The following is a 21,266-nucleotide window of genomic DNA, read 5'->3' on the forward strand; positions in this document are numbered from 1 at the left end:
ATTACATAAATTTTACACGTAGCGTGTGACTCAACGAAAATTGAAATGAGTTGGAAAAGTCATCAAATAGGACACGTGTCAACACATGGCAGAAACGACTTATTTCATCTGGGATATTATATTCAAAATTAGGCATTGGAAAATTCTATAAATACAAGCCCATTTCATTCATTTAAAGGGGAAAAAATTCATATTACACCTTGAAGCTCTGAAGCTCTGAAACTCCGAAGCTCTCAAGCATCCAAGTTCCCGAAGAATCAAGAAAGCCTTCTTCGTTCTTCGTTCATCGTTCTTCCAAGATCAAGCCCCGGCGGCCCTTGGATCAACAATCATCCACCAATTCAAGATCAAGCCTCGACGGCCCTTGAAGAAAGTGTTCTTCGTTCATCGTTCTTCCAAGATCAAGCCCCGACGGCCCTTGAAGAAAGCACCATCGTTCATCATCCGTTCATCCAAGATCAAGCCCTAACGGCCCTTGGGATCAACAAACGTCGACAAATCCACACACATCCAACCGTTCTTCAAGATTAAGCCCAAAAGCCCTTGAAGATCTGTTCATCACTGTTTCTTCAAGATCAAGCCCAAAAGCCCTTGAAGATCCGTTCATCACTGTTCTTCAAGATCAAGCCCAAACGCCCTTGAAGATCCGCTCATCACCGTTATTCAAGATCAAGCCCCAACGGCTCCTTGAAGATCCGCTCAAACCCACCTTCAAAGAACAAGCCCACGGCCCTTTGAAGAAACTTCCAACTGTTCATCTAAGATCAAGCCTCGACGGCCCTTGGATCAACGAAACACCCACCAATCAACACCTTACAGAGATCGAATCAGAGGATATATTTGAGAGAGGTTGTAACCCAAAATCATCAAACACAAATATTTGTTTGTGCACGTTTGTTCTTGTCTCTTTCGTTTCAGGAATTTTCCGTGTTCACACATGTCTTATTCATAATTTTAATATAATTTTTTATTTGTAATTTAGATTTTGAACAAATAGTCAGTTAGGTTCTACAAGACCGACTTGTTATCAATTGCCTGTTCAATCTCAGCCACTAAATCTGCATGTATGAGTGCATTGAACTTGGACAGAGATGCATACCTTTGAGAGAGTGAATTGAATTCCTTTTGCCATTTTTTGGTTACTTGAAAGGAATCGAATCTAACACTTTTTATAATCATCTCACCAGTCAAACAAACCCCTCAAGCTAAAGTTAATTGATGTTGCTCAAGTAAGTTTTTATATCGGTGTATGGATAAACACTCTTAATAAATGCGACAAGCCCCTTGCCACTATTGTTCAATTAGGTTCACTTACACCACACGTCTTGTACAACTCTAAACTAAAAAGTCAACCCACCAAAATATCCAGAGGTGGCGCTACCCAATGTAGGTCGCCACTGGTTAGTCAATGGCCGTCAGCTGATGACAAATATGGGAGCCATGCTTGCACCCACACTTTTATTTGGTTTTTTTTTTTTTTCCTTATATATTTCGATTATATTAATTCAACTTGAGCAGCGCTTGTGCATTATTGATTTGGAAACATAATTAATCTATATGCCAAAAATCACAAACCAAGTGGAGGCATTTTGGTTCTATGATCAGGTCTAAATTAACGAATGAGTGCGCGGTTTTATGGATTCCTTGAGTTGGTTTACAAAAGCCAAGAGCCGGTTCGATATTCTTGAGCCTTGGTTTAGTCATTTTTTACGTTGTCTAATCAAATTGAAATTGAGCGAGGTTGTGTAACTTGAGTACTAAGATTATGCACCGAGGTTTTAAGTTTGATTTTTCTTTCTTCCATATAGGTTTTGAACAAATATTTATCGATTCACATGAAGTGATTTTAAGTTTGACTTTTCTTCTTCATTATCACTTATATATAAAAATAAATAAATAAATAAACCCAAAAAAAAAATTGAATGTTAACAGATTTCCTTATTTATTTATTATTATTTCCTGTAGAAGTGGCTATTCTTTCATTAACATGACAACAAATTGGGCTGCCAAATTGCGAATTTTGATTTTTGAAAGTTCCTTTTTCTTTTCCTTTCTTTTGGGTGACATTCCAAGAAAGCCAGAAGAAATAGATGTGAATAGACTTATGAGTGAAACTTGCTTGATCTTAGAATTTAACAAGCCATGACTTTGAATGTTAATAGATATTCTACCCAAGAAAGCCAGAAGAAAGAGATGTGAATAGACTTATGAGTGAAACCTGCTTGATCTTTAGAATTTAACAAGCCGTGACTTTGAAAGTTAGTAGATATTCTTGGAGAAAATAATAAAGTTGTAGACTCTAATGAATATTGTGCATGCTTATCTGATCCAAGCTACATAGTCAATCCTGAGGATTAGGATAAGAATAATACTATATAGACTAAGGGCTCGTTTGGATATACTTTTAAAATGACTGAAAATATTTTTAGATAAAATATTTTTTGGTTCTAAAAACACTTAAAGTGCTTTCTGCAAGAAGTCAGAAGAAAGAGATGTGAATAGACTTATGAGTGAAACCTGCTTGATCCTAGAATTTAACAAACCGTGACTTTGAAAGTTAATAGATATTCTTGGAGAAAATAAGAAAGTTGTAGACTCTAATGAATATTGTGCATGCTTATCTGATCCAAGCTACATAGTCAATTCTGAGGATTAGGATAAGAATAATGCTATATAGACTAAGAGCTTGTTTGGATATACTTCTAAAATGACTAAAAGTGATTTTAGAGAAAATATTTTTTGGTTCCAAAAGTACTTAAAGTGTTTTCTGCAAGAAACACCAGTTATGTGCTTATTCTAGTAAGCACTTTAAGTGCTTTTCCAGAGTTTACTTGCATTTTTACTAAGGATTAGTTCCAAAAACATTTTCACCAAAAGCACTTTTAGTTATTTTAAAAACACATCCTAACGATCTCTAAGTGTTTGTTTAGAAGTGCTTTTAAAATAACTGAAGTGTTTTCGGAGAAATTGATTTTGAGTTCCAAAAACATTTTAAGTGTTTTTTGAAAGAAGCCCCAAATATGTGTTTCTTGCAAGGAGCACTTCAAGTGTTTTTTCATGGTCCATTTGGATTTTTACTAAGGATTAATTAAAAAAAATCACCAAAAGCGCTTTCAATCATTTTAAAAGTTCTTCCAAACGAACCATAACTTTTTATACTAAATTTGTAAACTATGTGATGCACCACCAAAATAGTTTACAAAAACCACGTCATATAAGGATAAGGCTATGTAGACCAAATTGATGTGTCACCAATAGAAAATAAGCACGTTAATCAATACTTAAGTAATAATTTAATCACCAACAAATATGTTATTTGATTTGCAAATGTAGTTTAGAATTTAATTTCTCTAGCATTACCCCATCATATAATTTACAAAATGTGATTTAAACACATGATCTCTCTAACATTACCCATAAGAATAATATATACCCATCGTATACGTCTTTCTACTTATTTCTCATTCAATTAATGGATGTGTGTCTTTGCAAGTGGCACCCTTAGACCTAAATTGTATCTTCCTTATGGACGTGATTTCAAAACACGTTTAGTTTATTTGAAAAACACTTCAAAAATTCCCAAATAAAACCATGCACATTATAAATTTTATTATGACAAAAATGCTATTTGTAAATTTCTACTTGGTCGTGAATGCAAAGGGGGAAATTTTTTAGTATATCCAGAACACGGAATGATATATCACATGTCATCGTATAAGTGGAAAGAAGTTTTATTTTCAAGTGTCTCTCAATTTATATAATGATATGTAATGTACCAATCCGTATTTCAAGCACACCTAAAAAATCTCACCAATACAGGAGCCCTATGCCAAATGTCATTTTATTAAGAAAACTTTAACAAAAAGCTCCTGGTACTGTTTATTTTAATGAAAAACCATATTTTTACACTAAAAATTCAATCATGATATTATTCACTTTACCCTTTATTTGTGCTTATCATTAAAATTCAAAATTTTCAAACCATTTTAATTAATTTTTCTTTTTATTATTTATTAAAGAGCATCCAACAACCAGTCGGCTTGTGAGGGTCCTGCTTCAAAAGCAAGTCCCAAAAACGCGCTTTTGCATTTTCTGTCACTTCTCTTTCACCACCTTTAGAGCCAAATGGCATATACCATTTTATACAACATCTCTCCACCATTGTTACTATTTATTTACATTTTTTTCCAACACTAAATGATAATAATTTATTTTAATTCAACTTCCAATGAAAGTCTTATATGTATCCCCACCCAATTAATAAAAGAGAAAATCTCTATTTTAGGAACTTTTTGTTCGTTTTGGTATGATCTATTTGTTTAACTTTGGCAAAGAGACCATAGTGTTATGCTCAACACTTTTTGCTACTTAAATGAACAAGAATTACAGAAACAACTGACGTTAGAACCTCCACCACCCACTTAGAAAAAATAATTATAGCTTATGAAATCATCAAGAATTTGGAGAGCTCTTAAATAGGAGATGCCAAATTTAACCAAATGCAAGTCAAGAGCTCTTAATTAGGAGATGCCACATTTAACCAAATGCAAGTCAAGGTCTGAGTTTGATCTCCTTTGCATCCGAAGCTCCGAGTTTGATATCTCATTACTCAAGAAGAAACCAATAATCCTTGTTCCTCTCTTACCTTTTACTTATATACCATTCTTCATCTGTTTTCTCGTTGAAAATTCGCAGAACTATCTTTCAACGGTGATGACAACATATTAAACAAAAAGAAAAGAGGGGAGCCCAAGTATAATAAATAATTTGAGCAACATTACAAATAGGATCTTGTAAAACACTGTCTTTATAATATTTAAAGGGATGCAGATATTATAAAAATGAATCCCAACAAATTAAAGAAAATGAAATAAATAACATCTACACTGTCTATACATTTCTCTTCAACTCTTTAAATTTTATACCTAATCAAGCTCCAAAATTGGAGTGATCTATAGAGAATTGAAAACTAATGAAAAAAATATACGAAACGAATAGTTATGAATGTATAACTGGTACAAATCAATGACCGACGCCGGGGCTGGGAACAGACTGCGCCAGGATCCGATTTTGTACGACGCTAAGATGGCGGGCAATGAGCTTTTCGTTGACGACGACGGCGTGACCCTTCTTGCTTGGGGTAGAAGCTGGCACCTTGCCCTTCGGAAGGGCACTTAGAAACAGAGAAGCCACTTTCTTTTGGTTCTCGGCATCGTCCTTTACATCCAAAAGCTTTCTGCTTTCTAGAGTTGACACAGATGAGGCCATTGCCACTAAGAAAATCAGTGCCAAAGCGGTCAGACGAGGCATGGTAGCCAAGAATGTAGAGAGGGCAGGAGGGAGGGAGGGAGAGAGAGAGGGAGAGTTGAGAGATTTGGGATTGTGGGTTTTGTGCAGGTTGAAGAAATGCTGATGGGGGATTGGTTTCATTGGGTTAGGCCATGTATATATATAGTAGTAGGGTTAGAGAGAGAAAGTCGTGTACCCCGTGGCGGCTAGAGAGAGAGAGAGAAAGAGAGAGGAGCTTACTGAACAAGTTTGCCTGAGTCTACAGGGACAGGGAGGTGGCCAAGTCAATATCAAGTTGGAAGAGAGAATCAGGTTAGTCGGAGGAAAGTGGCAATAATGTCATTTCAAACTATGTGGGAGACTTGAGAGAGTGAGAGAGGAGGCCGCGTGGAGGAATTGGAGACCGGTTTGGTGGGTGTGAGCTAAGCCGCCGGCCATATTCTCTTCATTTTCTTGGTAATTTTCATTTGTTGAAAACACATGCACCGTCAAATACCAACACCTTCCCTCCAAGTTAATGCACCCCCGGCTTGGCTCAAGTATAATCAGCTGACACCCGGGGCTAGCCAATTTGTCTTAAATAGAGTATCTTATTTGAGGGCTGATTTTGCACTCTTTTATTTAGCGAACTTTTAAATTAAATGAATCAAAAGAAAAAAGTCTAGAATGAGAAAAACCTCGGCTAAAGTTTGCATAGAGATACAAAAAATATGTAATTCGAAAAGTATACATAGAAATTAAAGTGCGACTATGCGAGATTAATACTCTTCATTATTTAAATTACAGGTTTCTTCCTTTAAAAAGGCAATTTTATTTGTGATTAATAGAAGTAGATTTAAGTTCATAAGTACTTATCTGATTTTTTTATTACACTCGTGATGAATTCAATTCAATGTGAGCTAAGGCATTCAAGTTGAAAGGATTATTACTTCTTTCTTTTATATTGATCATATAATCTCTTTTGGTGCTAATAAATGGCCAGGGGAAGTTGGAATACCATCCTAAAGGAAAATTCTTACACTCCTAAATTCATTAACTAAACCCAATGTTAATTAAAGAGCTAAACCTTTTCAATAGAGCTTCCAAAACATCTTCTTAAAAGTTAATTATTTTTCATTTCTTGAACATAGGTTGGCGAGGTATGGAGTAATGGCCGCGCAAGAGCTTATTCAGTTAGGGGAATCTCTAAATTTTATTGTTGATCTTCTGTTAGAGGATACTCATATTATGTAATTGTAGGGTGCGAGACCCAAATGAAAGCACCTCGCTCTTTGTGTGTGTTCTTTCACTTTTTTATCAAAGAATATCGTATATTTGTCAACAAGAAAAAATATTTCTCATTTCTTTAAAACTTACAAGGGATAACTTTCTTCTTTGCAAAGAAAGCCACGACTAGACATAGTGGATATTTATGTGTTAACGTTGCAAAGACATTTCTATATAAGGAGAAAGCATTTATTTGAGTGCTGCTTCAATGAGAGAGATTTTTCAATGTGCCTGAAGTACGAGGCGGTAAGTCACATGTTATTATACAATTGATGAAAAGTTTTTATTTTCAAGTATCCCTTTAATTGTATAATTATATATGGTATACCACACCGTATTTTATGCACATTGAAAAATCTCTCATTCAATGGAGCCCTCATGTACTATTGTAATTATATTATGAGACTGAGATGTTGCAAGAGTTTATGAAAAGAAGGTAATTTATTTATTCTTAAATCAAGGTAATAAGGTGCGAATAAAATCTACTTCACCATAATCTATACCATAATGTTTATTTAGTAATAGTATAACACAAAGAAAAATATAAAAGTGAAGGTTGTGAAAAGCATGGGACCTGCCAAGCGCAGCCGAGCCACTTGTTTTGGAAGCAGAAGCTTGGCACTTTGGGGGGGGTGGTGGATGGGGAGCTCGTGGATAGGTGGACACAGTCAAAGCCGTGAAGCTGAAGAGCAAGGAAGATCCAAATGGTCCCTCACAACCCAATTCCTTTTACGTGGAAATCTTAGAGAAGAAAAATGGGGACGTGATTCAACGGTCTCACACTTGTGACATCATAAGTTACTAAATTCAAACGTGATTTTCAAGAACAAAAACTGCATCTTAAAATTTTAATTAAAAAGGTATGCTGCTTGAAAATAGTTTTACGGGGCATAAAAAAAAATACACTACCATCTTTAATCCTATAACTAGAATACAAAACCCTCCTAATCAGAATTGAAGACGATCATATGTATTTCGAATAAGGGTTTAACTAAGATGTCTCTTTTAACTAAACCCTACTAATCAAAATTGAAGACGATCATATATATTTCAAATGAGGGACAACTCTCAGCATGTAGATGGTGATTCCTTAAGGCAGAGCTGCAACATATGTTTAATTCATTCTTGATTATTTTGGCCATGCATGCATGCATACTGAAATTGAAAGGTGCAAAATATTGACTGAAAGTTTTCAATGCTCTGGAAAGAGAGAACAAACGAACGTGTGCACTGCAAGGCAAAAAATACCAAATTGGAAAACGATCATAAATAGAATTTAAACTAATAGTACACGTTCAACTTAATTTAAAGGGTTGGATTTAGCAACAAACAATATACGGTTCAAAATATATGTTAGCTCCTTCTTCAATTGTCAAATGCAGCTCAAACATCAGTTTCATCTTTTTTAGGTTATCTTACAGTCAGTACAACTTGGACTAACCACATGTACAAGTCCCCCTTTAACAGCTGTGGCTCAAAGTTACACGTTTTAGGTGAACGTTTTGTACCCTGAAATCCCTAGTCATTTTGCATTGTAATTTGCTCTTGTTCCAAATTGTCAGGTCATTGTTTGAGGTGAAGCAATCATATATAGTTTTAATGTTGTGAGTACGGAACGAGAAGTAGTAAACCAATAAATTGTCATATCATTTGTCACATGGTATTTGGAATTTTTGCCCCTTCTCTAACATTTTCTTTTATGAGGGAAATTTAATTTGTTGGTCTCAGCAAATGCAAATGGAATATTATTAAATGGCATTCATACCTTATGAGTCACAACATTCTAGCTACTAGCTAGACCAAATCATAGAAGTGCCCCATTAAATAAATGTCACAAAGAAAATGCTTACTTAGATATATGAATTTAGGATATACATTTTTTTTCTTCATGTGCTGAAACTTTATGTTGTATGGTCAGACAATAAACTTTTTGGGCCATGGGAGCAGATAAATCTTCTAATGAAAATACCTGAGCAGCTGACATGGGTGAATGATTTAAGGGTTGTTTTGTTGACATGGTGCCCTGCACATGCATTTCTTCTTCCTTGGGCCATTCTATGCCGACAATGCAGGAAATTCAGCACCATACTACTGTGACTTCTCTATCTCTTGCATTTTTGGCTTATGTTTTTCTGCGTAATGTAGGTAGTATCATGCAGATTTGTTTTATGCAAAGTAAGGTAGCTAGCATTAAGTCAACAATTTTGATATGGTTTTGTCTGTTATGGGCATGCATAATCAAATTGGCCATGGGAAACCTCCATATGTTTTTGGTTTTAATTTATTTTGTAATATTTATGGAAGTCGATATTTATTTTTGAAATTAGGGTTTAGGCAATTGATGGTGTAATAGGAACAGTATTTGAATGGATGAGGAATTGAACTGTTAGTATTCACGTATTAACCTATGCTGAAAAATAATTATTCATTATTGACCCGAAGTATGATAATTATTTACTTGCGAAACCCAAATTATTTGCTATAATTTCTGCATATTGAGAATCATGCTTGCCATGAAAAATAATTGCTCTCATATGTATGTGTCGAAATTAGGTGATAATGCTTTGCATGTTCATGTTTTCAATCTGTTTAAATAAAAATATATAAACAAAAACCAATGAAAATTAACAAAGCAAAAGGGTCCTACAAAAACCAAATAAACGGTTCACGAGATATGATATACAAATTAATTAGGAGCAAAAAGAAGTAGACCCATAAGGGTTTGTCACAAGAAAATGCATAACATCTTTTGAATATCCTTCTCTTGAGCTTTGAAGTTTGGACGAATAATATTTTAATCAAATTGATGATCCGTCTAATGGTGTATCATTTGAGAGTTGTCTGCTGACTTTCGATCTATACAAAACAAATGCAAGTTGATAAGGCTGATACCAGCTTTTATCCTCCGGCCAACATCATTGATCAGTGCATATAATTTATGACATGCATAGTCGAATGCAAGTTAGTGCATGTCTACCATATGAAGAGCATAGTGGCAGATGAGATTGTCGATTGGAGCTATAATATAGATCTTGGGTACTATTATTTTGAGAATTTTCCTGATTGAATTGAAACTCAGTTATTTGATGATATGACGGGAGTCCCTAAGACTCGAACTATCTATAATAACTCTTTTAGCTAGTTTTTTTGGATGATCCACCCCTTATGTTACCAAAACAAAAAACGAATGCAAGTTGAGGCGGAATTACAAGTGGCCAATTACCCATGCACTACGTGTTCAAAGTAGATGGAAAATATAATAGGCAATGCTCCAAGGTCAAATAATGAAAATTAATTAAGAAATAATATAGTTATTACTCTTCTATATATGTGATCTTAACACTTCCACTAAAAATAATGTTAAAAATTTTTCACGATTATCTTTAGTCCTATAGCCTCCTAGGTTTAATTAGTTAATTAATTAAGTAAGTAAGTCAAACTTTGTTAATAATGTTACACTACGACTGTAGTCCACGTCTCGCACATATCATTGACCTTAGGCTGCTAACAAAAGATAGGACATTGCGATGGAATTATTGGATTCTTTGATCTTTGAATTATTATCCCTGTATTATATTAAATAATCAATTAGTTTAGGTGGTTCTGGTTGCATAATAATACTACAAAATTGATAGCTACCCCAAGGCATATATGTTATAATAATATTCCATGGCATCGGCATTCTGCAGCAGTCCCACGAAACCGCGTACCAACAACTGCTAACAATATTACTTTCTAGCTATGAGATTTATGCCAAAACCTAAACAGCTAATTAACTAAATCCAAAAGATTTAATTCTGGTTCCTCCTTAATTAAGTACTGTACGTCTTAATCAACCATGACTTGTATGTATAAAAGACATACACATACGTACATGCTCACACATACTGAAATACCGTACCCCACAGGAGCCCGCAGCGACGGCCGAGCCAAGTTTGGTTGATTCTCGCCGGCTAAAATATAAAAACAAAACTGAATATACAATCAATTAGTATATAACGTCAGGCAGAAGTCATATATATATATATAGACATTGCAACTGTAAGTGCCTCGATCATCAATTGTGTCACATATTTCTTAAATATTTGGTGTGTGTATATATATATTTATTTATAGTGGAATATTGATCAAGTTCTTGTGCGAATCTCAGTCAAAATTAATCCCACGGCTGTTCACACTCGTTAGGAATGTTGGCTTTCCTTGCTGCGTTGCTGCTATGGAAATTGATTCGATCTGTTGATACTGGATAACTACTGGAGTCTGGATGGTTGCAAACTTGCAGGGCGCCAAAAGTAATTAATCCAAAGAAAAGGTCATGGCCATGTGATCCTGGTTCATCTTATGAAGAAAATTTTCTTCCTAGTTAATACATATATATTGCCACACTTTGCCACAAATACTAGAAAGAGCTCCTATATGCAACATTAGTCAACAGAAAAAATCATGAGAATGTGTACGAAGGAGAAGTTTTCCGAATGACATGTTTATTTGCTAGGAATTGGTAGACTTAGGAATTAATAGAGGATCAATGAGAATCAGTTCAACTATCCAGGAATTAAAGAGAGACTTAAAATAAATAAACAAATAAAATAAAAGAATTGAAAGATGAGAAGATGGTATGACGCTACCTATCCTCGCCTGTTCAGTTGATGCCGTACTACAAATCCTAACATGAGGAGTCAGTAGCATCATTATCAATCCTCCCATTATTCTTCATTTTTTTAATTTTTTAATTTTTTCCTTTTGATAACACCAGATTATTGTATTTATGTTATACAAAATGTACTTATCGGTGTAAATCTCTAAGAATTCAAGTTTAAACACTTGAAAAACAATGATATAAAAGTTAAAATTAAAGAATTTTGAATCTAAACAAATGAGTTCAAATACTAGTATATTATACTTACCTCCAACTGTGGTTCCAATGGTGCTGACGTCCACCTGCGCGCAATTGGTGGCTGGTGGCCGGAGTTGGATACACTCTAAAAATCACTGGATGCACACTCCTCAGTTCTCCACCAAGATGACAAATTGGAATTTCTCATGAATTGTAATTTTGTTTTAATTTCGCATTGAAAACTCGTTGACGCCAAAAATTGAGGCTACATTAAGGTACTTTCAGTCATGGAAATCGATCTCTTAGAAAATTATATAGTGTTTAAGAAAATTTGTTCCCTTTTTTATGTTTTTCACTAAATTGCAATTTCATCAGTTTGAGACTCTCTTTAAAATGAGCTTATCAAAAAACTCATTTTCAATTAATCACTTTTGAATCAGACATCTAGTTGATCTCATTCCAGGTTTTGGAGATATTTGATTAGTACAGTGGGAGCTCATATGGTCTTTATAAGTAACGAAGCATGCATGGGGAAATAAAAAGTTGTAATACAATACAATATCATTCACCCATATTGTAAACACATAAATTAATAACCCTATTTGATGGTATGACCGTCACACTACAAAATTTATCAAGCAGTTGAGGGCCAATTTGGTTACGCAGATTAAACTGTATGATTATTGGGCTTTGGACACTGGGTAACTGATTCGAAGTGGGCTGGCTTTACATGACACCTCCGGGGATTCGGACTGGCACAAACAATAGTTTGTTAATAAGGTAAATGTTTTTCTCGGACTCAGTATGGTTCACTGTGATTAGAGAATAATATAATTCCAATTTGTATTAGTAAGGTACATTGTTAAACAATAAACATTTTAGTTCCTAATGCAAATTGGAAAATCGTATCGCTGCACACTAAGTATACTGACGACCAAGCGTCAACTAACTCTTTGTCTAGTGACACTTCTCTTCGTAATAAAAATATTCTTAATTCGAGTTAACTCTAGATTGTATATGCACAATGCATGGAGAAGGAGCCACGTCCAAGTTCCAACAAAGAAAGTAACAGTTAGTGTGGCCCTTTACTTATTCAACCCTTGTATATGTGGTGTTTATTTACTCCCACAAATATCCATCATCACCACACAAGAAAAAAGCAACAAGATAAAAACCCAGAAGAGTCTGGAATTCAGTTTCCAACTCTCGCTGGAAAATTGGAAATGGAATTAGGTGCCATTAATCTGTCGTCCCCTTTGTCTCCATCAGCCCTCAGAATTCAGGTAAAATAACCTCATTATTTTACACTCCTGCTTCTGCTTGTTTCTTATCTGCTAATGTTTCTATGAATTGCATGACTAGAAAAGTAGACATTGTGGTGTTTTTGTATAGAGTTCAAAATTTTCATATTCAATCAAACCAGCTAATTTGGGAGGTGGTTTTTAAAGTTCTGTGTAATTTCATTGCTATGTCTGCTTACCAAGATTCTGATAGGCAAAGGTTTAATCTATTCCCCAGATGAATTCTGATAGGCAAAGGCTTAATCTTTTCCCCAGATGAATTTTATTTTGTAGTAAGTAAATGAGTAATTTGAAAAAAAAAAATATAAGGACATCTGCATAAATAGAAGAAGTCACAAACTTTTAATAAAAAATATAACTGGGAGGACACTAAACAGACAATAAACTGCGGTTATTGCTTATTGTTTCCTTAGTGTCTTCCCAGGTTTAATTTTTATTTAAAAGTCTGTAAGTGATCGGTGATCCCCGAAATTATAGTTTGTTTTCTCTTGATTATTGAACACTTGGTACTTGGTTCAGAGTATTCAACTAATTCCAGTGAGCAATTAGAACAATTTTACCGTTATTTTACCTGCATTTCTACGTGAAGTAATGGGGGGATTGTCTTTTGATCAATTCGACGTTCAACTTCATTTCAGCTCAGCCGAGCTTGAATTGTACCGATTATCATGTATAAACTGCAGGAAAATAGCTAGTGAATCTTAATTGCCAGGACTTAATTACTTGATGGCTTGATATTGCAGGATTTTTCATCACCTGTTGGTAGGAATCATTTTAAAAAATCTTTACATCCTCAGTTGCTGTGCTCTCCACTTCCTAAACCCTTTCTTCAACTTAATGACAGACCACATAGCTTTCTCTCCCAACAAAACACTGATAATCTCTCTACGAGAACGTATAGAAGATACATATCAGCAGAAGCTGGAAAGCAAAGTTGGGACTTGACTAGATTCTTGAAAACAATATATTTCTTCAACGAACCGCCCTCTCCTGCTAAGGTTGCACACTGCTAAAGTTTTCAACATTTCTAAAACAGAAAAGTGATCTTGTTTCAACTAACTAGAATTTGTTATTTGTGAAGTTTATTGAGGCTTTAATTGAAAAACTATCCGGCTCATCACCTAGTAAACCAGAAAGGAAAATGGAAACTTCTGGCATTGTCCTAGTGGCTGGAGCAACCGGTGGTGTAGGTCGAAGGGCAGTCAACATCTTAAGGAAGAAAGGGTTTCCAGTTCGAGTATTGGTATTCTGCTCATATATTTTTTGCTTTTAATTTTCAAATCACCTTTACTGCTTAAACTTTCCTTCCTCAAATTTATGTTTTTTATATAAACTCTCTCAGGTTAGAAATGAACAAAAAGCACGACAGATGTTAGGCCCAGATATCGACTTGGTGAGCTCGCAACCTTGTATATTAAATTTCCTTGTTGGAATTAGTTATGAGAGTCCTACTTTTAGTGGTGATACTTTATGGTAAAGAATCAGACTCATTTGTACAAGACTTATTCAATGGTTGTGGTGTCTTGATGCATGCTACAAGTATATTGTACAAATTGTGGTTGTGGTTTCATTTTTTTATCTTTTACATTCTCAACAGCAACCCTCTTTTATTTCCCGGAAAATGTCAGGTTGTTGGAGACATTACTAAGGAGAGTACACTAGTTCCTGAGTACTTCAAAGGTGTGAGGAGAGTGATTAATGCGGTTTCTGTCATTGTTGGTCCAAAGGAAGGTGACACTCCTGATAGGCAAAAGTATAGCCAGGTATGTTCTAAAGGCCTTATCTTTGATGCCTTCAAAGTTCATTTATCTTTCTTAAGCAAGCACTTAACAAGCAAAATTTGTTTTGAACAGGGAATCAAGTTCTTTGAACCAGAGGTGACGAACTGATTGCCTACATTTTGTATTTGGAGCCAGAAATTTCTTGAATATAAAGTTTAATTTGGACACGAATAATTATTTTACTTATGTTATGTGTGTTAATATAATTATACAAACATGTTCTTCTTAGTAACGCATTGGTTGATTGATGCAAGCAGATAAAGGGGGATTCACCCGAAAAGGTGGAGTACATTGGGATGAAAAATTTGATCAATGCTGTAAAAGGAAGCGTCGGACTTCAAAATGGGAAAATACTTTTTGGATTCGAAGGTATACTCTTCTGAACGGTGAAAACGCTGATTACAATCCTCGCGGCTGTCTTATACTAGGTCCAGTTACTTTAGTTGGAAATATAGAAAGCTCTTTCGGAAAAGGGAAAAAACAGGGGGAGAATTTAGGTTTATATGAAATATAGCAGGGGAAGCAAATGGTGAAAAACTTTTATTATACTTGTTAAAAATGCAAGGGAAGATGCTCGAATTTTCTAGATGTGGAAGCTAACTGAAATCATCAATGCTTGTAGGTGCTCAAATATGTAAATGTTCTAAGGTACCAAATGAGATCCCTTTGTAATTTGCAGGTAATAGTTTTAAGGAAATGACTTGGGGTGCTTTAGATGATGTTGTGATGGGTGGAGTGAGTGAAAGTACATTTCAGATTGACCGAAACGGTGGTGAAAATGGTGGACCAACTGGACTTTTTAAAGGTCTGCTCTATCCAAACTTTAGAACTTTTGTCTGTGTGTTGCCTTTCTAGTGGTGATTCAAGCAGATCGACAATGTTTGATTTTTTTCTTTATTTATATTTGGATGCATTTAGTTAACGTTTATTTATTTGGTATGTCTCCTTCAGGGGTTGTTTCCACTGCAAACAATGGTGGTTTTTCTAGTATCAGAACAAAGGTAAATAGCAATGTTTTCTTCTGACTTGTACCTAAATTCTGCACCAAGATTTACCGCCCTTTGAAGTTCGTAAGTTGCTTATTATCTAGTGATGAATATGCTTGTTTTTAGAATCTACCAACAGCTGAGGATCTCTCTGCATATGATGGCTTGGAGCTACGCCTTAAAGGTGATGGTCGACGCTATAAGTTAATTGTTCGCACAAGCCGTGATTGGGATACTGTTGGTTACACAGCAGGTTTTGACACTGTTGGAAACCAGTGGCAGACGGTAAGTAACACACTACCCTTTGATTAACATAAACAATGTGATTAAATTCTAAAACTTCATTAATAATTTTTCAAATTCCTTCCAGGTACGCATACCATTTTCTTCTTTGAAACCAATATTTCGAGCACGAACTGTATCAGATGCACCACCGTTTGACCCGAGCAACGTTGTGTCGTTGCAGGTACAATTTCTGCAGCCATAACGTTCACGTTATTTTAGTCTGTTATTTCATTTTTCTTGCGTCTATGTTTACCGATGATATTCAAAATTATGGCAGCTCATGTTTAGCAAGTTTGAATACGATGGGAAACTAAATCCTACTTTCGTGGAAGGCCCATTTCAGCTCCCATTATCAAGCATACGGGCATATCTAAAAGAACCTATAACTCCCAGGTTTCACGTTCTTTTCTTCTTCTTTTTTCGAACTATTTTTCAAGGACAGAACATAATTGATCTGCTAGGTGCACTTTCTGGTTTAGTATTTAACTGATCTCCTTGCTTTGAGTCCAATGTAGGTTTGTACATGTAGGTTCTGCAGGAGTCACCCGACCTGAGAGGCCTGGACTTGACCTAAGTAAACAACCTCCCGCTGTTCGCTTGAACAAGGAATTGGATTTTATCCTTACATACAAGTTGAAGGTTTCCTCCTAATCCAGTGCAATCTGTTTGATAATTTGACTTATGTTGGGCTTCAACATTTTATTGCATCTTAGTGTTTTGCTGCTATTTACATGTAGCAAGTAGAGTTTTACGATTTAGCTCTTACAATTTTCTGACATTTGAAAGTTTTGGAACAGGGGGAGGATTTAATACGGGAAAGTGGAATACCATACACAATTGTGAGGCCTTGTGCATTAACCGAGGAGCCTGCCGGAGCAGATCTCATTTTTGATCAAGGAGACAATATAACGGTATAGTTAAAGGGAAGATCAGTATTCCCTTTTGTTTGTGATGTATTTAAGTCTCTTTGCTTTGCTTTTGCACGTCAAGTTCGTCAACTATCTGATGGGAATAGTATTCCAAAGAATACTGCCGGCATTGGGTTCTTGGACAGCAGATAATCGTAGATGGCATCTTCCCCTTCTGAATGTGACGATTTACATTATGTATACAGGGTAAGATTTCAAGAGAGGAGGTTGCTCAAATTTGCGTTGCTGCTTTAGAAAGCCCGTATGCAACTGGCAAGACATTTGAGGTCACACCCTTAATACAGTGCTGTTTCTACATTGTGTTATACCATTCATCAACTTTTGCAGATTATGACATACTTATAACTCCTTTGCAGGTTAAGAGTGTCATACCATTTAGCCAGCCATTTACAGTGGATCCCGAAAACCCACCTCCTGAGAAGGACTACGATGTTTACTTTAAAACTTTGAAAGATGGAATTACGGGAAAGGAAATCTTGGAACAAGACCCTGTACCAGTGTAATGCTGCATGTATAGAGCTCTGCTATCAACATTAACTCTGTAAGTCAAAAAAATGGAGCATAATATGTTAACAATTTCGGTCTTATAACAGATAATTTTTCTCATTTGGAGTTTAAAATAAAGCTACATCCAGCCATTAAATTCCGCCATATATGTCATACATAGATGTACTCTAGAATTGTCGTTTTCAATATAGCATTTCCTTGTAACCGCTGCCCTTTTAACTTAAGGCTACCTCCTGTCTTTCTCATTGCAGGTGTATATACTCGTAGCAGATGAAAGGCAGAGGATTCTGTAGGACCATCAAAGCAATCAAAGATTATAGGGTTCTTTAGGACCATCATAGCAGTGTTAACTTTGAAATTATAGCCTTTGATCATGAGGTCCAAATCTCCTTATATATAAAGGTTTGAAGACTTTTTTCAACATCAGTTTACTTTGTACACGAGTAGCTTATATTATGTTTTCTAATGATATTCAATGAGATAATAAGTATACAGAAAAATGGATCCTTTTTTTAATTCTCTCCTCAAACCCTACAGTCTCTGGACCATCCTGAACTGAGAGGAACAAGGTGAGGAGAAAATATTCAGTAGGACAGTCTGCTAGTCAGGTCACTCTCACTAAGGGTGGGCCTTTGTGCATTGGAAGTCATGCTTGAGTATAGTGGGGGCTTATTCCATTGTGTGTGTACCTCAACATCCAGTTAATCGGGCAGCTCTATATAAGTTTTTTCCAGAATGAGGCCTCATGTACGAGAGTAACTTACCAATAACTAGAAGGCTCAGATGTCATAGTGGCAGTATCTCAAGCCAATTAAACACTGCTATGTGAGAAAGTTAAGACACATTACACTATTTGAATAGTTTGTGATACTGTCACAAAACCGTGGCCTAATTTATCGGTAAGATATTCTCCTCATGTAGCTGGCAGGTATGAATTGGAGGCTCTTGCCTTTAAATTTCTCTGTACAATGTAAGCTTTGATGAATGCTCTTGCATCTAAGTTTCCTGACCTTGTCATGCTAAAAGTAGACATCTGTTTGTAGAATTGGAATATATGTCTGGGACTGCGAAGCATTGATGCCACATGCAAAATAAGCCTTGGGCGCTGGATCACTGCATGATATTTACATATACGATCTCGAGGATATTATTCCAATTGTTATTGAATGCAGAAACTGCAATTTGAGGACCCTATAAGCCTGTCTCAGTGAGCTGTGATTTTGGGATACGTTTCATGACCTCACTAATCACAACATGGTAATTAATGTTGGAAGAAACTTACCTACATCGAGAAGTCATCGTTACAGTATAAAGTGATTCATAGAGTATCATGCATTTAACTTTTTTACATAGCAGATATCATTGATTTGTAATACAGCTTAAATAACATTTCTATTTGACAAGATGATTAGTTTAAAATATCACCGCAGTGATATTCCTGTGACATAGCGGTCCTTCTCATTGATATGCGTTGTTCAATAAGAAATCATTCCCTTTTTTAGCCGTGGGGTTTGGACCTTCCCTCCTAGGTAATGTCAAAACTTTCACCTTGTAACCGACACATTAGCTAAAATTTATCATAGGACATAAACTTTCATAACCCAATTTCTCACTCTCCCAATGTTCGAATCTTCCTTCCGGATACAAATATATTAGCAATAGTTTTCTACTCCTAGGTACATTAACATTTCTCATGACATTTATGTATATGGAATCACTAACTAATGTTCTAATAGGCAAATTACAGAACTTCTCAGTCGAATCTTCCTTCCGTATACAAATACATGAGCAATAGTTTTCTACTCCTAGGTGCATTAACATTTTTCCTGACATATATGTATATAGAATCAATGGTTAATTGAACAACTAACATGCAAATTACAGAATTTTCTAATTTTGTAAACGAAATTAAAGACAAACAAAAAGAAAACTCAAAGAATAAAAAGGCTAGATGCCAAATATTTGTATTCTCTAAATATTCTTTTTCCTTTTCCTTTTTTGGTTGTAAAAAAGGAACATTTACATGATAAAGTAAAAGAATAGTGAAAAATGGGGTTGTCTGTTTCTTCTTCCTTGTTTGATTTGAATTGGTTTCTTGACCTGCAATTCTCATAAATGAAGTCAGGATGGCTTCAAAATATCCTTCAAGAACACCAGCATCCCTACAAAATATCAGACAAAAACATACATAAAAAACCAAGCGTGAAACAACCTAAGCGCGATACAGAAGCACAAAAGTAAACCAATCACACAAACGAAACAAGAAGCTTAGCAACTCACCCCAAAACAAGCTTTATCGTGTCTTGCAGAAGGAGCATCCATTAGGGTTGAAAGTCTGGCAAGCATTTCTTGGTCAGTGACGATTTTTCCTTGAGAGCTCAGGAACACCGTACGCCGGACCAGAGGAGACCACAATCCGCTCTGCTCGTAATCAAAGTCGAACTCCGTGGCATCGAAGAACTTCTGCAGAAGTCGATCAGAGGTAGATTTTGGGACCAACTGCACAGTTGGACAAGCGGAAAGAGGACACGTGTCAGGCAACCCAGGTGTGGACGAAGAAGAAGGAGAAGAGAGCTCAGACTCAGTACCAGAAGGCATTTGGACAAATTGGAACCAAGAGTAACGGAACTGGAAAGATGAGGAACTTATAACTTGACAAAAATAATGTGTGTGTATAAAGGGGAAGTGTGGTAAGAACGTGTATGGCTGTATGCAATCATAGGGGGAGATCGTGGATGCTACGATACTTATGTCTTTGTTTATGTGTTTCAATATCTGGTAGCACTCTTTGTTTTTTTAAGCTAAATAGTCGCTGGAATTTGAAAAGGTTTGCTTTAGAGAGATGCTAGAGGAGTAATATATTAAATGAGGTCTATAAATATTGGTTCTGTAGTTCACATCACAAGGTGCTTAGCCTGCTTATATACGTATAGGGCCCGTTTGGGAATAATTTATGTAGGAAGCTGTCGTACTTGTGCAACATATGGCGGAGGTAGAGTGGATCGAACAATAGCTTGACAAATGTAAAACATCGAAGTTAATCATGCTTTACATATTACTTTCAAAGTTTCGATGGGAGCTCACAATATGCTGTTTTAAAGTGAACAGCATCGCGAGTCAAATAATTCAATACCACGTCAATCAACCTAAACCTTAATCCGCTGCGAATGGACACGGTGGCACACATAAATCAGTTGTGGGTCTACTTCATGGGACACCCAACTAATTTCCCAACGCTTGCATAATTCATGGTTGGTGTGAAAGATTGTCTGGTTGGTGAGGAAAGATCCCAAATTATATTTTTGGTGCAATTTCAGGCAGAAAAACTGGTTTCTCTATGACATAGTTGAATGTATTATTTCCTTGGACCAACATCCGTAGAGTATCAGGCACCTTTTGAGTGGCCATGCTATACGAAGAAAACTTTATTGTACAACAATGTATATCATACATCGGTCGTAGATAGAATGGATTTACCTTTTCTCAAATGTATGACGATGATAATTATTATTGTTGAATTTGCAAAGTGATGTAATGATAGAAAGATGCTACTAGTGATGATGAAGTAGCGCGGAATGAAGATCGATCACTTTGGTGCTGAAAACAGTGTCAGTTTTCATGCTTTCAGAAACTTTATCAAAAGGGAACGATCATGAAAAAAATGTGAATCATTATTACAAATCAAGAAAAGGCAGCAATAGAAATATCACAATCTCATTGTAGTCATTAGCTAACATGGTTCACGATATTCACCATAACATATATACCCCATAAGTGCGACACTCTAGTTGCTTGTTAAGTTCTTTGGTGTAATTTGTTCATACATATGTTACGAATGACTATGATACTTGCACCGTAAATTAGTTCAGTGACAGAGCCAGAATTTTATGTTAAAAGTCTCAATTTGAAACGCTCTACTGATCTTGCAAAAATTACTTTGTTGTGTGGTGAACAACCACCGTCATTTGGGTCTAATATGGTGTCATCCTCATCATTCTCTTCCTTAAACCTAAACGCCAAGCCTGTCTAACTTTCTTTCTCTTCTTCCACTGATCCCTAGACCGGAGTCCTCCTCAAAGCTCCAA

General features: G+C 35.8%; 1 protein-coding gene and 1 long non-coding RNA gene across 4 annotated transcripts; one reads left to right on the forward strand and one right to left on the reverse strand.

The window, feature by feature from the left end:
* The first annotated feature begins 12,502 nt into the window (after nucleotides 1-12,502).
* LOC114825010 (protein HIGH CHLOROPHYLL FLUORESCENCE PHENOTYPE 173, chloroplastic) lies at nucleotides 12,503-18,625 on the forward strand. 3 transcript variants are annotated; one of them, XR_003773710.2, is made up of 18 exons: nucleotides 12,503-12,675; nucleotides 13,437-13,691; nucleotides 13,775-13,936; nucleotides 14,036-14,086; nucleotides 14,322-14,456; nucleotides 14,547-14,570; nucleotides 14,732-14,843; nucleotides 15,154-15,279; nucleotides 15,426-15,475; nucleotides 15,587-15,745; nucleotides 15,831-15,926; nucleotides 16,023-16,138; nucleotides 16,261-16,384; nucleotides 16,543-16,656; nucleotides 16,860-16,940; nucleotides 17,031-17,215; nucleotides 17,433-17,583; nucleotides 17,719-18,625. XR_003773710.2 is itself a non-coding variant. In XM_029103118.2 (17 exons), the coding sequence occupies exons 1-16, from the start codon at nucleotides 12,616-12,618 to the stop codon at nucleotides 17,175-17,177; spliced, it is 1,812 nt and encodes a 603-aa protein (XP_028958951.1). In that variant the 5' UTR covers nucleotides 12,503-12,615; the 3' UTR covers nucleotides 17,178-17,215; nucleotides 17,433-17,697. The 3 variants fall into 3 exon arrangements, 1 of the variants encoding a protein (XP_028958951.1); XR_003773711.2 differs by having other exon boundaries at nucleotides 18,225-18,625; XM_029103118.2 differs by lacking the exon at nucleotides 17,719-18,625 and having other exon boundaries at nucleotides 17,433-17,697.
* A 493-nt stretch (nucleotides 18,626-19,118) lies between these two features.
* LOC114825012 (uncharacterized) lies at nucleotides 19,119-20,017 on the reverse strand. Its single transcript, XR_011580837.1, has 2 exons — nucleotides 19,462-20,017; nucleotides 19,119-19,343 (listed from the first exon to the last, which is right to left on the reverse strand). It is a non-coding gene; the product is annotated as an uncharacterized lncRNA (long non-coding RNA).
* Between the last annotated feature and the right edge of the window lie 1,249 nt (nucleotides 20,018-21,266).

Source organism: Malus domestica, chromosome 05 (assembly GCF_042453785.1).
Source record: "Malus domestica chromosome 05, GDT2T_hap1".
NCBI lineage: Eukaryota > Viridiplantae > Streptophyta > Magnoliopsida > Rosales > Rosaceae > Malus > Malus domestica.